Here is a 13,924-nt window from a genome sequence, read left to right as displayed (position 1 = left end):
GTACCTGGCGCTGCTGGGCCTGGCCGAGCACTTCCGCACCTCCAGCCCGCCCAAGGTCCGGCTGTGCGTGCACTGCCTGCAGGCCGTGCTGCCCCGCAAGCCCCCGGCCCGCATGGAGGCCCGCACGCACCTCCAGCTCGGCTCCGTGCTCTACCACCACACCCGGAACGGGGAGCAGGCCCGGGGGCACCTGGAGAAAGCGGTGAGCGGGGGGCGCGGGGGCGGGGCGCTGCGGGGCGCTGGGCGCTGAGCTGACCGCCGTGTTCTCTTGCAGTGGCTGATCTCGCAGCAGGTATCCTTTGGTGCCCGCCCGAAGTCGTCCCAGCTGAGGCCCGGCGCTGGGACGGGGAGCGAGTCCCGAGTTCTTTAACGTCCCCGTGCGGCTGCGGGCTGCTTTCTTAAGGCGTGCGTTACAGTAAGGATCGGGGGTGCCGCGGCGGTGCCGCTTTGAGTTTTTACTTAACTCGGGTGTTGTCAGATCCCGCAGTTTGAGGACGTGAAGTTCGAGGCAGCCAGCCTGCTGTCCGAGCTGTACTGCCAGGAGGTGAGTGCTGCGATGCTGCTGGAGGCGCACGGGGCTCCGTCTGCTGCCGCTGCTGGCTTTGCTCTCCGTGCGGGGTGCGGCTGTTATCGAAGGGGTTTGCCGGCTGTATCCTGGCCCGATCGATGGAGAAGTGGCAGCGGGACGAGGGAGGGGTTGTTGTGCCCCTCTGCTCTGCCCTCGTGTGGCCCCACCTGGAATACTGCATCGGCTTCTGTGCCCTCAGCTCGGGAAAGCCGTGGATCCTTTGTGACACGAGGTGCTCAGAGGGCCGGAGACAGTGCTGGGAATATTGGAACAGTCATCAAAGAAGCTAAATAGCTGATGCCTTTGAGCAGACTTACTGTTGTGTGGTCTTGCATGTTAAAAGCTTACCTGGGTTGCTTTTCCTATTTTAAATTTCCTGACTTGTGAGGCTTTGGTTGAGGATCAGCACGGAACGCATCTTGTTCAGAAGGTCAGACAGTGCTCAGGACCTGGCTCTTGTTTTGACTTGGGTGTGTGTTTCTGTTTCAGAACTCGGTGGACACAGCGAAGCCTCTGTTACGCAAGGCCATCCAGATCTCACAGCAGACTCCATACTGGCACTGTAGGCTGCTTTTCCAACTTGCAGTGAGTGACGTTCTGTTGCTAATTGGGAGTACCGTGTAGCACCGTGGCTGTAAAAATGGCTGGAAAACTGTGTTACGTGAAAGATCTTGGACACCTCTTTGTGAGGTCCTTCACATAACACAGATGTTACGGTTCTTTATTTTTTCCAGTCATCAGTATCAGTGGAGAGACAGATTTGAGGGACTTTATTGCTCTTTTGAGGTACTCTGTTGAAGAGGGCTGGCTAGTAAGTTTCTCTTTGACTGTCTTAAGTCACCTGTACTTGGGTTTCTCCCCTTCCTTAAACAAGCAGACCAACTTCCTTGAAAAGGAACTGCTGAGCTCCTTTATGTAGTTTGGGAACAGTGAACTGTGCAGAGCCTTTCCTATCGATTAGAGGACAAATGTTTGCTTTGCAATGAGTTAATGCCTGAGTACTCACAAGAAGCTTAAATGTTTTTTTCTCGGTGCCTCCCACTGAATAGGATCCTTTCTTGGAGCTTGACATTCTTTGCTGATTTCTTTTCTGTGTGGTATTTCCTTTCTGGCTTTTGCTTGACCACAAGGGTCTGTGTGTCTCACTGCCTCGGTGCGTGTTCTTCTGCACTTGTGTGGCTCTTTACCTGAGTCTGGAAAACATCTGAAATTTGGGAGATTGGAGGGAGGGAGGGGTGCTCTGCAGGCTGTGCCATCCTTTCCTCATCACCTGAATCATGCATTGCAGAATTCCTCTGCTCCTCCTGCTGGGGAGCACTCCTCGTGTAACTGTCTGAGGTTGGTTATGTCTGAATTGATCCTGTCTGCTCTGCACGTACTCTCAGTAAATTATATCAACTTCGGGGTATGAAACCTGGCTGAGAAATTCCTTCTGAAATGTTACAGGCTTTTTCTGGAGAATGCAAAGTGCTCCTGGAAAATGAGTCCGGAACGAGACAAAGTAATTAATGTGTCAGTTTAGCAGTTATCACGTGTAAAACACAGAAGTAATTACATTAAAAAGAAAGAAAAAAAAAAAAGGGATTATTAGACTCATTAAGGAACGCTGACCTTTTTTTGGCCTTTTTTCATTTCAGCAACTACATACTCTTGAAAAAGATCTGGTATCTGCATGTGACCTTTTGGGAGTGGGAGCAGAGTATGCCCGGGTGGTGGGGTCAGAGTATACCAGGTGAGTTCCACACAGCTTTGCTTTTTTCCTTCTCTCAAATAATATTTTGGGTTGCTCTTATTTGGACATTTCTACTAAGTTCTCCTCTTCTGCTCTATCTGTAAGTAAATTAGAGATGTGGCCTCTGATTGCCACCTGGGTTTTACAGGCAAACCAATATTTCTGAGTGCTCTCTTAGATCTGAGAGTTTGTTCAGCTCTTTAATTTTTCCTGTGAAAAATCAACGGTGTCTGCTAAGACATCTGGCTTTTTGTTGTTGTTGTTTTCCATACTGAACTTTGTTTATTGTCTTTATCAGCAAAAGATTTTCCGTTAGCCTTGCTTTGACCTTAGCAGCTATTGCAGCTGGGATGGTCTGAGGCTTGGGCACAAAGCTGAGAGGTTGGGTTTGTGGTTCCTGGTGTTGGGATCGGACCTCACCATCTAGCTTTTAAATGTGCTTTATGGGGGGGTATTTTGTGTTTCCTTTGGATTATGACCTTATTTTGTTTCATTTCAGAGCACTGTTTCTGCTAAGCAAGGGAATGGTGAGTTGGATGCACTTCTAAATTTTTAACTAGTGTGGTGCAAGCTAGAGGAGAATGCAACTTATCTGAACATCAGTTGGTTATTTTAAGGTATTATCCATGCTCTGTATATTCTGTTCATGTGAGCACAGAATTAAATGGGCCCAGAATAAACCTCAAGTCTTCTTGTGGCATTCTTGTGAATGGGTTCCTCTGCTTCCTGTTCTAAATGATGACAAATATGTGGTTTTTAACTGTGAATTGTCATCGGAACCCTTGGAATTAAGGATGAAACAACTGTTCCAAGGTTGCTGCTTTTGCAAATAGAGGCCTTTGGGTCTAGTTTTATTTGAAATAATGGATCAGCGTAACTTTGGTCTTTGAGCATCTGAACTGCCAGGCACAAAATTGATTTGTATCTTGAATTACAGCTCCTTCTGATGGAACGGAAGCTGCAGGAGGTGCACCCTCTCCTTACCCTGTGTGGGCAGATAGTTGAAAATTGGCAAGGAAACCCCATCCAGAAGGAGTCGTTGCGTGTGTTCTTCTTAGTCCTGCAGGTCACACATTACCTGGATGCCGGGCAGGTGCGTGCAGACTGCAAGAGCTGGGCCTAACTTGAGTTCATGAGTGTGGATTATTTGTTGCTTGGCAAGTTTTCTCAGCTGAGCGAGTGTCCAGGTGACTGGGATGCGGCGCTGTGGCTGAAGTGCATCATCTTGTGCAGGTGAAGAGTGTGAAGCCGTGCCTGAAGCAGCTTCAGCAGTGCATTCAGACCATCTCCACGCTACATGATGATGAGATTCTGCCCAGCAACCCTGCGGATCTCTTTCACTGGCTGCCCAAGGAACACATGTGTGTGCTTGTCTACTTGGTGAGCAGCTCTTTTTTACTTAGTGCATATTGCTGACTAATGAGGAATTGCTTAAAAGCGGTCGAAAACCAGCAGTGATTGATTCTGCAAACCACATGCTGCTTTACATTGTGCTGACAGTTTGATTCTGACACAGCATCTGTGAGAAAATTGCTTGCAGTGACGTCAGTGTTTGAAAAGACTGTGTGAGAAATCTGGGAACTGGAATAAAGCTTCGTTAATAAGCCAGATAGTTCTAGGGGGAGGTTTGATTCTATGTTGGCTTATTTTTATCAACAGAAGAGCGATCTTGACTTCGCGTTCCTGAAATGATTGCCCCACTTCTTACATGTGATTCTGTTCTTAATTGATATAAAACCTTAGCTTAAAATGATGAGTGCCTGAGCGTTGTGTGAATGCTCAGACCTTTCCTCTGCAAAGGAGATGTTTTGTAATCTTTCCTGTGTCCTCTGGCAGGTGACAGTGATGCATTCCATGCAAGCAGGATACCTGGAGAAGGCTCAGAAGTACACAGACAAAGCACTCATGCAGCTAGAGAAGCTAAAAAGTAAGTATAAGGATGAGAATTTGGCTGATGCTGCGAGATTCCATTACTTGTTGCTAATATAAATTTAAAAAGAAACCAATGGACTTTTCCAGCTCACTGGGACGGCCTTTCTGTCTGTTCCTGCTGCATCTAAGAACTGTGCTGGGTGGTTACTTTGATTTTCTGAATGCAGAAATTTGAATTTGCACAAAAAGCTCTTGCTGAGCCACCTGCACTAGGAAGCTGGCTGGGTGCAGGAGGGTCTGTGTGCCGTGGGTGTTCATATTGCCTTAACTAAACTTACCAGATTCCCTTTGTTCCCTCTTCAGTGTTGGACTGCAGTCCTATCTTGTCATCTTTCCAAGTTATTTTGTTGGAACACATTATCATGTGTCGGCTTGTCACAGGACACAAAGCCACAGCGTTGCAGGAGGTAAACACAGGCTTCAACCATTTCCTTAGCTGGGGATGTGTGCAGTAATAACTTGTAAAATTGTGTTTCAGGAAGGATTCTTGGGCTCAGATGGGGGTTCCAGCAGTGCTAAGCTAACAAACGCCGTCAGACCTGATGGCACTTGGGAATTAACCACCTCTTAATTTGTTTCATTTACCAACACTTTGGAGTTGCTGGTGGGGTTGACAGGTACTGAGCAGTGGCAGGAAGTGGTCCCTTCTTCCTGGTCTGGTGTCTTTTCCCTCCATTCATGGCTGAGGGCAGCTCTTAACTCTTCCCCTTTCACTTCCTCATAATGTTCCTGTCCTTATTCTTCTCTGTCTTTAAGGCTCTCCGACTTTCTGTCCTTTCTTCCTCTTAAATAATTCAGGGAGAAAAAAGGAGGGGGACAGAGTTCTCTAATGCAAGAGTACACGGCACTTTTTTTCTGTTCTCCCAAGCATTTTTAATTCCTGTCTGCCCCTTACGTATAGGATACACTGCTGCATCATCTCAGCCTCTGTTGTCAGCCTTCACGTGAATGTGTTTGGGGGAAAATCAGCTAAAAGAGTAGTGCTGAGCTCTCGCTGCTCCTCACAGGCACATTCCCTTTGGAAGAGTTTGATTCCAGCTTTTTTGTTGTGGGTCAGCACAGAATCTGAGCATTTCCCAGCAGATCTGGTATTTGTTTGCAGGTGGTGCCACCATATGGCAGAGCTGCAGCAAAGCAGATCATTCCAAACCAGTTCCTGTGTGTGTGTGAGTGTGGGAGGAGCGTGCACAGAGCAGCACATCCTCAGCCCAAGCACAGCTGGCTCTGCCATCACTGAAGAGCAGCACTGGGTCCTGGAAGTGGTCACTTACTGAGTGCTGCGTGTGGTGCAGTGAGGAGGATAGAGGGCATACATCAAAACAGAGGAAAACATCTGAAATAGATTGTTTTTTTTTTTTCCTAACAGATCTCACAAGTCTGCCAGCTCTGCCAGCAGTCTCCCAGGCTGTTTTCTAATCACGCTGCCCAGCTGCACACTCTGTTAGTAAGTGTCTGTGATGAGAGGTAAACTTGGGACTCTTTGAGGACTCTGCGTTGAACAGTCACCACTGATGAGGTCACAGTGATGCAGACAGCAGAATTTCCTGCTGAGCAATGGGGTTTACTTTGCTGTTTGCCTGTCCTGCTGTGGGGACTCACAGCCAGCTCTGCTGTCAGAATCTAAAATCCCCTTTTAAAGTGTCCTGTGCCACGACAACTGGTACACAGTGTAAATACACAGGATATGCACTGTGCTTTTTTGAGACCGTGCTGTGGGAACTGGGCCTGAGGACAAATATAAGTAGCATTGCTATTTGAAAGTTGTAAGAAATTAAGAGCCTTTTTTTCAGCCAAATGTGCTGATTCCTGTGCATGCTTGCCTTCTTGGCATTCTGGGCTTGGAACAACGTGCTGTTACCTTACCAACATCGTGTCTTCTACAGGGGCTCTACTGCATTTCTGTTAATTGCATGGACAATGCAGAAGCACAGTTTACTACAGCACTGAGGGTAAGGTTTTTCTTCTCACAGTATTCGCTGGGCTTGTGGTTGTGTGGGGCACCAGATGGGTGAGGCTGAAAGTCTAAAGACTTGTCTGTATTAGTTGCATTAGTTCAGATTTTCCTCTGCTGAACAGAGTTCGGGTCAGGAGAATTTGTAGCATAAAAACAGACATCAAATCTGAGCAGTTTCTTTCTTTTTGTGTAGATTAAAGATGGGTTGAACTAATTCTGGGTTGGGTGCTGAAGTATTTTGACTTGTGCTGTCGGTGTGCTTTGTTTTAGCTCACTACACACCAGGAGCTGTGGGCATTCATTGTGACAAACCTGGCCAGTGTGTACATCAGGGAAGGCAACCGGCACCAGGAGGTGAGCACTCACTGCACCCTGCCTGCAGCTCTGCTACAGTTGCCCTTTTTTGCGTGGTTCATCACTGGTTTGGACTAATTAACGAATCTGAGACAGCATTTGGATCTGGAGCAGTTCAGTTAAATGACTGCTAAGGATTTTCTGAGGAAGCATTAACAGTTTATAGTAACTTTTATGAAGTTTCAAAGGTCACCTTTTGTATAAAACTCGATTCCAGGACCAGAATGGACATTTTCTGTGTGTTTGCAGCGACTTGAATGTTTTGATGTGATGTGCACCTTGTGTCAGATCCTTGTTTTCTGTACCATCAGCTGTGTATGGCAGAAGCACTGATTATCTTTTTTCCCCTCTCACTTTGTAGCTTTACAGCTTGTTGGAAAGGATAAATCCAGACCACAATTTTCCTGTGAGGTGAGAGTTCCAGAAACTGTGCTGACGTTGCACTGATGATGGTAATACTGGTTTTGTGTCAGGCTTTATTCAGAGAAAACAGAATAATCCTCTTCTTTTCAAGGTAGAAGCTCTGACTGTGTGTTAAACGTAATGTTTTGTGCAGAGGTTTGGTTATGGGGGACATCCCTCACCATGTGCCTCTGCTGTTTGTCACTGCAGTCCCTCAATGTCAACATTCTGCTTTGTTTGTAGCTCCCACTGCCTTCGAGCAGCAGCTTTCTATATCCGAGGTCTGTTCTCCTTCTTCCAAGGAAGATACAACGAGGCAAAGTGAGTACAAAGCGCTGCACCTGGAAGGTGGGGAGAAGGAAAAACCAGCTCAGGATTTAAGCTCAGCATGAAAACTCAGAGGCTTTGCTTTCCAACCTCCTGGGTTCCCTGTGGGTTTAGCCAACCTTCTGTTTCGCTTGAGGCAAAGACTGTTTTACATTTCTTTTGCTCTGAGTAACACTTGCGTAGCGTTCTGCAGAGGCCCATCTGAAGGAAAGGCTTTTCAAAGGGGGGATGTGTTAAAATCCTCCTTGTTAAATGAGAGGTGAGGTTTGGGAATGAAGCGTTTTGTGCTTTTAAATCACCTGCGGCACGCGTTTATTCCTGGGTGCTCATATTTGCTGATGGGATTCGTTGGGTTCTTAATGACATTTCTTAAAAACATCAGGGAAAGCAGATTTTGGTTAAATGCTTCGCGTTGTGCTCTGTGTTGGCAGGAGGTTTTTGCGAGAGACGCTGAAAATGTCAAATGCAGAAGATTTGAATCGATTAACAGCATGTTCCCTGGTGCTCCTGGGCCATATATTCTACGTGTTAGGGAATCACAGGGTAAGCCTTCATGTGTCTGCTGCTAGCGTGTGTTTGACTGTTGATTTGCCAGAGCAAATTGGGGCGTTTCCTCAAGTTGTGTTTAGGAGTGTTTGTATGGAGGAGCCCCACTGAGAGCTGGCAGGGCACTGCACCATTTGTGCACGCTGAGCAACACTCTAACAGAGCAGTAGAGTTTGAGTCCTGTTGTAGAGATGTGTTTCTGCAGTGCCTGAAATCACTCAGGGGAAACAAAAGAGCAGAATTAAGGACGAGTAACGTCATGCAGTGGGATTGTTTGGAAGGAATTGTGGGTGCGAGCTCTTCTGAATTCTCATCATATGCCAGAATGTGTGAAATATTTCTATTATCTTGCACAGTACAGACACCATAATTCCTAGGACACAGCAAAATTCCAGACAGCTTTAGATGATATGTTTGGGTTATTGTCCCATTAAGCATTTCAGCTTGCTAGCTGGCAATTAAATTAGGCAAAATTTCTGTCTCATATTCAGCATCTTTTCGATATATTACATATTTGCAAGGGGAAAAAAATACATCTTTGATGTTGCTGTCTACTCTTCACCAGGAAAGTAATAATATGGTAGTGCCAGCCATGCAGCTTGCAAGCAAGATCCCAGATATGTCTGTGCAGCTGTGGTCTTCAGCTCTGCTGAGAGGTAAGTGAGGAAAACGTGCTTAAAAGTGGCAAAGAACCATTGCTGCTCACTGGGGTCAGTATGGGGATGCTCATCGTGCAGACTGAGTGCCTGGCTGTGCAGAATGCTGTGACTGCATGGGAAGGGCTCCAGGTCACAGCCATGCAGCATCCGTGCTGTTGTTGCAGGGCTTTGCTCTGACTGCAGCTCTCGCTGGAGTAAACATTTTATTAAGCTTTGCTTCTACGTGGGGGCCTTAATAAATACAGGAGACTGCTGTATCACTCATACATAAATATTGTTTAATCTGACTTACATGGGCCCCAGGATGCTTTGTTCAAATATTGACTGGCTTCTTGGCAGACTGTCAGCGTTAATGCTGCAATTGATTTGCTTTCACCAGAAAATAAAGCAGTAACTCTGCCCCTTTTTCAAGAACTCACCCCACACTTTCAGTTTCTGTTAAGCTGTCGTGTTTGCTGTAAGCATGGTGCTGTAAACCAAACACCGGGCCAGGCTTACGTTCTGCTTTGCTACTGCCTTTGCTGCAAAACTGCTTTTAGGCCATTGAAATAACTTCTCTCATTCGTTTCCAAGTGGTGGCTGACATAAAAACATGCCAGTAATAATGATGAGTCTGCTGTAGATGAAAGGCTGCCCCTTGTTCAGCCGTTGCTGCTCCTGTCACGGAGGCACCATTCCCATTCTGCTTTGGTTTCTCTAAGAGCTTTCCCGTGGAACTGATGGGTTCTCTTTTGAAGAAGAGGTGCTCCATCAGGAGCAGTGGAATGCCAGCACTTGTTCACCAACAGGAGCTGTGTGTCTCAGCCCTCACCTCTATGCTGCTGATCCCTGTTAGCTAACATTGCAACGCTTGGTGTGTTACCAGTCTGCAATCCGGCTGAGCAAACCTCACAGGAAACAAGGCAGTAGGATCTGCGTTGGGGATGGGCAGAGCAGCAGGCTGTGAGGGCCTGAAAGCAAAGGGGAACGAGGTGGGGGAAAATAACTCAACTGCTGCTGTGTGCTGCCAAAGCGTGGTGACAGACTGGTGAGCCCTGGTTCCCACTAGATGGTGCCACATCATAGAGTGAGTGCCTGCAGCACAGGGCTCTGCTGGGTGAGGAGGTGCTTTCCTCCTTGTCCAATTAGCATCGTGTTATTTTAATGATTGGAAGCTGAACTGACATCAAATCCTGCAGTGTGTGCTGCCAGGCCTGTTGGAGTGAGGAGGGGCTTCGGGTTCTTCACGTGGCCCTGCCTGTTCTGAGTGGGGTGGCCTTGATATGTGGGCAGTTTAAATCATTCATCCCTTACTGTAAGGGAAGAATCATGTCAGATGAAAGTATGAACAGTGGTTCTCAGTGAGCAAATGAAGCTCTTGTCTTTCAGACCTGAACAAAGCCTGTGGAAATGCAATGGATGCACACGAGGCAGCACAGATGCATCAGAACTTCTCACAGCAGCTCCTCCAGGACCACATTGAAGCATGCAGTCTTCCAGAACACAATTTAATCACGGTAAGCAATCTTCACCTTCTGGTTATGAGCGCTCTTGAAGGCAGGACAACATGCTTTGCTTTCCTTTGGTATCCCTTTGAGGTCTTCGTTTCCTACAGTGGTTTTATTGGCACTCCAGAACTTTCTTTTAATGCCTTTTGTAGCAGGTAGCCACTTCGTTTTGGTGACAGCTGTTACTTTTGAAAGAAAATTAATGTATACTCAGGTTTCATTTTAATGTTTAGATCCCCTTCTTCTGGGGAATGCTTTGAGTACTGCTATAAGAATGGATTCTATTGATATAATTTTAGTATTTGGGGGTTTTCACCTTATCTATAAATCTGAATGTCCAGTTAATGACGTTTGATGTCTGTATAGCTGCTACCTCAAGGGGTTCCTGTTATGGACTTCTCACTTTTAACATTGTTTAATAATACCAAAGTGCTCTCTTATGAGAGAATTGAGGTATGAATTCCTTGCTGGAATTCAGCAAGGGTGAAAGACGATCCTTTCTTTTAGGCCGAAATAATGGCCAAATGTGAATTTCGGGTGCAGGGAAACCTGACATCTTTTCCCAACGTTCCCTTTGTGGGAGGAAAAAAAGGCTTGCCAGGAAGCAGCTGATTGCTTTGGCTGCAGAGGGATCGTGAGACCCACGTGTGCCGTGCAGCCCATGTTGGTGATGCCCACAGCCTGTCCCCCCGAGCTCCAGGCTCTGCTGACTTTGGTTGCCATTGCTGGCTTATGCGTAATCCATGCTAGATTAAAAATGTGGAGGTGGAAGAGGATTAAAAACCACGAAATCTGCCTAGTTCAGGAGATTTTGATAAATCTGAGAGGGAAGCATGAAACGGGTGAGAACCAGAGGCTTTGTTCACTCCGGAAACACTGCACTGCAGTGTAGAATGGGCTCAGAAGCATCTAAATTGAGGTCTGTCATTCGTGCAAGTCACAGATCCCCTGCTCCATGTGTGTGACAGAGTCAAGCCTGCTGCTCAGCTTGTCATGAAATCAGTAATGATCTCAGTGTGTGTGGGCAGCTCTTTCCTCTGGCCTTGCTGCTGCTCCTCCCCTTCCCAGGTCGTGGCTGGAGGATTTTCATGCTGTTTGTTATCTTGCAGTGGACAGACGGACCACCTCCCGTACAGTTCCAGGCACAGAACGGACCCACCACCAGCCTGGCCAGTCTCCTGTGAAAAACAATCAGGACAGTGTGTTTAATAAGAAACAAACAAACAAACAAAACAAAAGCAAAAAAAAAAGAGAGAAAAACTCATTGCAAAATCTTTTCTTCAAAGAAAAGGCAGCAAATTCCTCTTCTAGCGAGGGCCTTGTAGGAAACTGCATAAAGACAACATACATTTCATAGACTTGCAAAGTGAGAAGGGCATTTTGAGCTACTTTTACATAACGTGTGTGAATATACAGCTAGAGTGTATATACCTACTGGTTTTAATCTGTTTTCCTCTTACTGAGAAGTAAGGTTTAGTCCAAAGGACGCTCGTTCCTTAAGCTGTTAGACTTGGTTTTTGTCACAGAGAGTTGAGAGGACTTGCACAGTTTGGAATACCAGTTGTATTCTAAATGCTCAAACCTTCCCTGAGTTACAATGCATGCCAGTTTTAATATCTTCTGTGCCCTTCCACTCCTGGGAACAACGGGATTCAATCCTGACTGGTTGTAGGGTGCCCTAAAGTTCTACATTTAGCTTCTGAGGTGATGTTCTCATCTTCTGCGAGTCGCCTTGCAGTGCTGAGGGCGGTGGGATGTGGGTGTGTGAGCAGAGTTGCAGATCCCACAGCCTGGGGCTGTCAGTGTGTGACAGTCTGTGCCACCACTGTCCCCACGAGGGTCTCCCTTCCGTGTCCCTGCACTGCTGGTGAGGCAGAACCAGAACTGCAGCTCTCTCCATCTCTGCTGTTTTGTAGCGATTTGTACCAGAGGAGGAGATTTCTTCTCATTTTGGCCCAGCTTTTAGCATCCTGCAGCCTCACCAAGGCAAGGCAGTGTCTGTGCCTTAACAATTTCTACCAATGATTGCAGTGAGGGTTCAGCTCGGCGAGGTGGTTGAAGCCAGTTCCCATAGAAGCAAGAGGGTTGCACTTAGCCAGAAAGTATTTCTGTGTTAGCCTCTCTGTTTTATCTCCCTTTTTTGAGCTCCTGTCTCCCCGTGCCTCTGCAGCTGTCCTGAAGCAGGACAAGCATGGCCCAAATTGCTTCTGTAGGAAACGGTACAGAAGTTGTCAATCCCATGGAGCCAGGCTGCTGCAGTGCAGTGTAACCTTACAGGCTTCCAAGGGTCAAATAAAGGTAGTTTGGTTTTTTTTTCCTCTCCTGGTAGCTCTGCATATTTATCACCCAGTTGAAAAAGGGAAGGGGAAAGGAATCTGTGAGCTGAGTTCCTTTGGTAGGTCTGTGCTTTTTTGCAGAGAGAAAGTGTTTGACCCCTCAAGGAAGACTGAACCCTGCCTCTATTGGTCCTCCTTTTGGAAAACCCTTCCCCCTATCAAGCAACAGCAAACACAGACACGTTTTGTAATTCAAACCCTTTGGTTTTAACCACTGAATGACATAAAAGGGACACATCCTCATCCCCTCCGTGGGGTTTTATGCTCATCCTACTGGACATGCAGGGCAGATTCAGATCCTGCTTTCAGACAGTTGCTCCTGCAGAAGCCGTGTGTGTTTTAGGCTTTGTCAAATCTCCAGTAGGCAAAACACGTCCTCAGTATCGCTGTAAGGAGAGTATTATTGGGGTTGCAGAAGGAAGTTCAGTGCTATTTTGAAGGCTGTTTTATTCCCTAAGAACTCCAAAAAGAAGGAAGGCTGTGAGGTTTGTGAGCTGCAGGGAGATATCAGCCACAGGGAGGGTCCGTGCAGATGGAAGCTGCTGCTGCTCACCATGCTGTTGGTTGGGATGGAGTGTTCCTGTCTGCCAGCTGCCTGAAGTTCAGCTCCTGTGAGGTGTGAGGAACGGCTGCAGCTGTGCAAGTCAGCACTCACGTGCTTTAGTCCCACTCAGATGATACAAACTTTGTTTTCACCCTGCCACCCAGTCTGAGGCTGTTGCTTACCCGATAGACGCCCATGGCAACTGCAATAAGTGGCTTTAAAAGTCGGCCAGAAAAGTGCTGCTTCTATAAGGCAATATTTAAAAAATTACCCCAACTGTAGAGAGCTGTGGTTCAGGCTGAAGTCAAGAAGAGATTTTGCAGCAGAAAAGGTCCCCTGGTGCCACACAGGAGCCGCATCTCCTGCCCTCACCTTCCTCGGGGAGCTGCGTCGCTGAGGACTGCGATTTCTGGCTCCTCATCGCCAACCCAACTGCTCACAGCTCAAATCCCTGCTGATGTTCTCAGGAGGGAACGGAGGCCCGGAGGGAGCGGCCGCCTGCTCGCATCCGATGTCAGCACGCTCGGGTTCTCAGCAGAAGCGCTGCCTGCGTGCGGAGGCTGAATTTGTCGTGGCAGGAGGAAGGAGGTGGGATCCCAGTCTGTGACACAACGGCTTCGCCCGTGCTTTGCTTCGTGCAGAATGGAACTCAGGTGCAGAGGTTGAGCTGAGGTGCTGCCCCGCAGAGCTGCCCTCGGCCTTTCCCCATCACACACTATCAAAAGTCGTGTAAATTTGGAAATAGCTCGGTGATTTTCTATCTCTGAAATTCAAGTGTACATTTGTTACAATGTACAGTGCTTTTTAACTACGCTTGTATATTAAATTATTTAATAGTTTTTGCTTTTCAGTATCTTTTGTATGTAGCAGAGATTAAAACAAGGACCTCGAGACTGAAGTTCTTCCTAATTTTTGGATGCGGATGTAAAGCTGAACAGAAAACCAGAAGTTTACAGTTTACAAACAACGTTCTGTTAATTGCTCGGTCTGTCTGACTCCATTTGAACGATGTATTTCTAATCTTTCTTGTCCGATCATTTAATTCTCTATAAAAGCAAACACGAAGTCTTTTATGAACTTCTA

The 13,924-nt window shown here is 46.9% G+C and overlaps 1 protein-coding gene across 1 annotated transcript; it reads left to right on the top strand.

Annotated features, from left to right (window-relative positions):
* Window position 1: 1 nt before the first annotated feature.
* On the top strand, window positions 2-13,924 carry MAU2 (MAU2 sister chromatid cohesion factor; the record flags this gene model as incomplete). Its single annotated transcript, XM_010725006.2, has 19 exons — window positions 2-202; window positions 275-292; window positions 479-544; window positions 1,058-1,153; window positions 2,206-2,300; window positions 2,800-2,827; window positions 3,238-3,393; window positions 3,534-3,680; window positions 4,137-4,227; window positions 4,536-4,639; window positions 5,599-5,676; window positions 6,116-6,181; window positions 6,457-6,540; window positions 6,902-6,951; window positions 7,186-7,263; window positions 7,701-7,812; window positions 8,381-8,471; window positions 9,843-9,970; window positions 11,071-13,924. Coding segments are annotated over 19 exons (1,764 nt in total), but the record flags the coding sequence as incomplete, so codon positions are not given.

Source organism: Meleagris gallopavo, chromosome 30 (genome assembly GCF_000146605.3).
Source record: "Meleagris gallopavo isolate NT-WF06-2002-E0010 breed Aviagen turkey brand Nicholas breeding stock chromosome 30, Turkey_5.1, whole genome shotgun sequence".
NCBI classification, from domain to species: Eukaryota; Metazoa; Chordata; class Aves; order Galliformes; family Phasianidae; genus Meleagris; species Meleagris gallopavo.
Note: the sequence above shows the minus strand (reverse complement) of the source record. Positions and strands in the feature narration are given on the sequence as shown.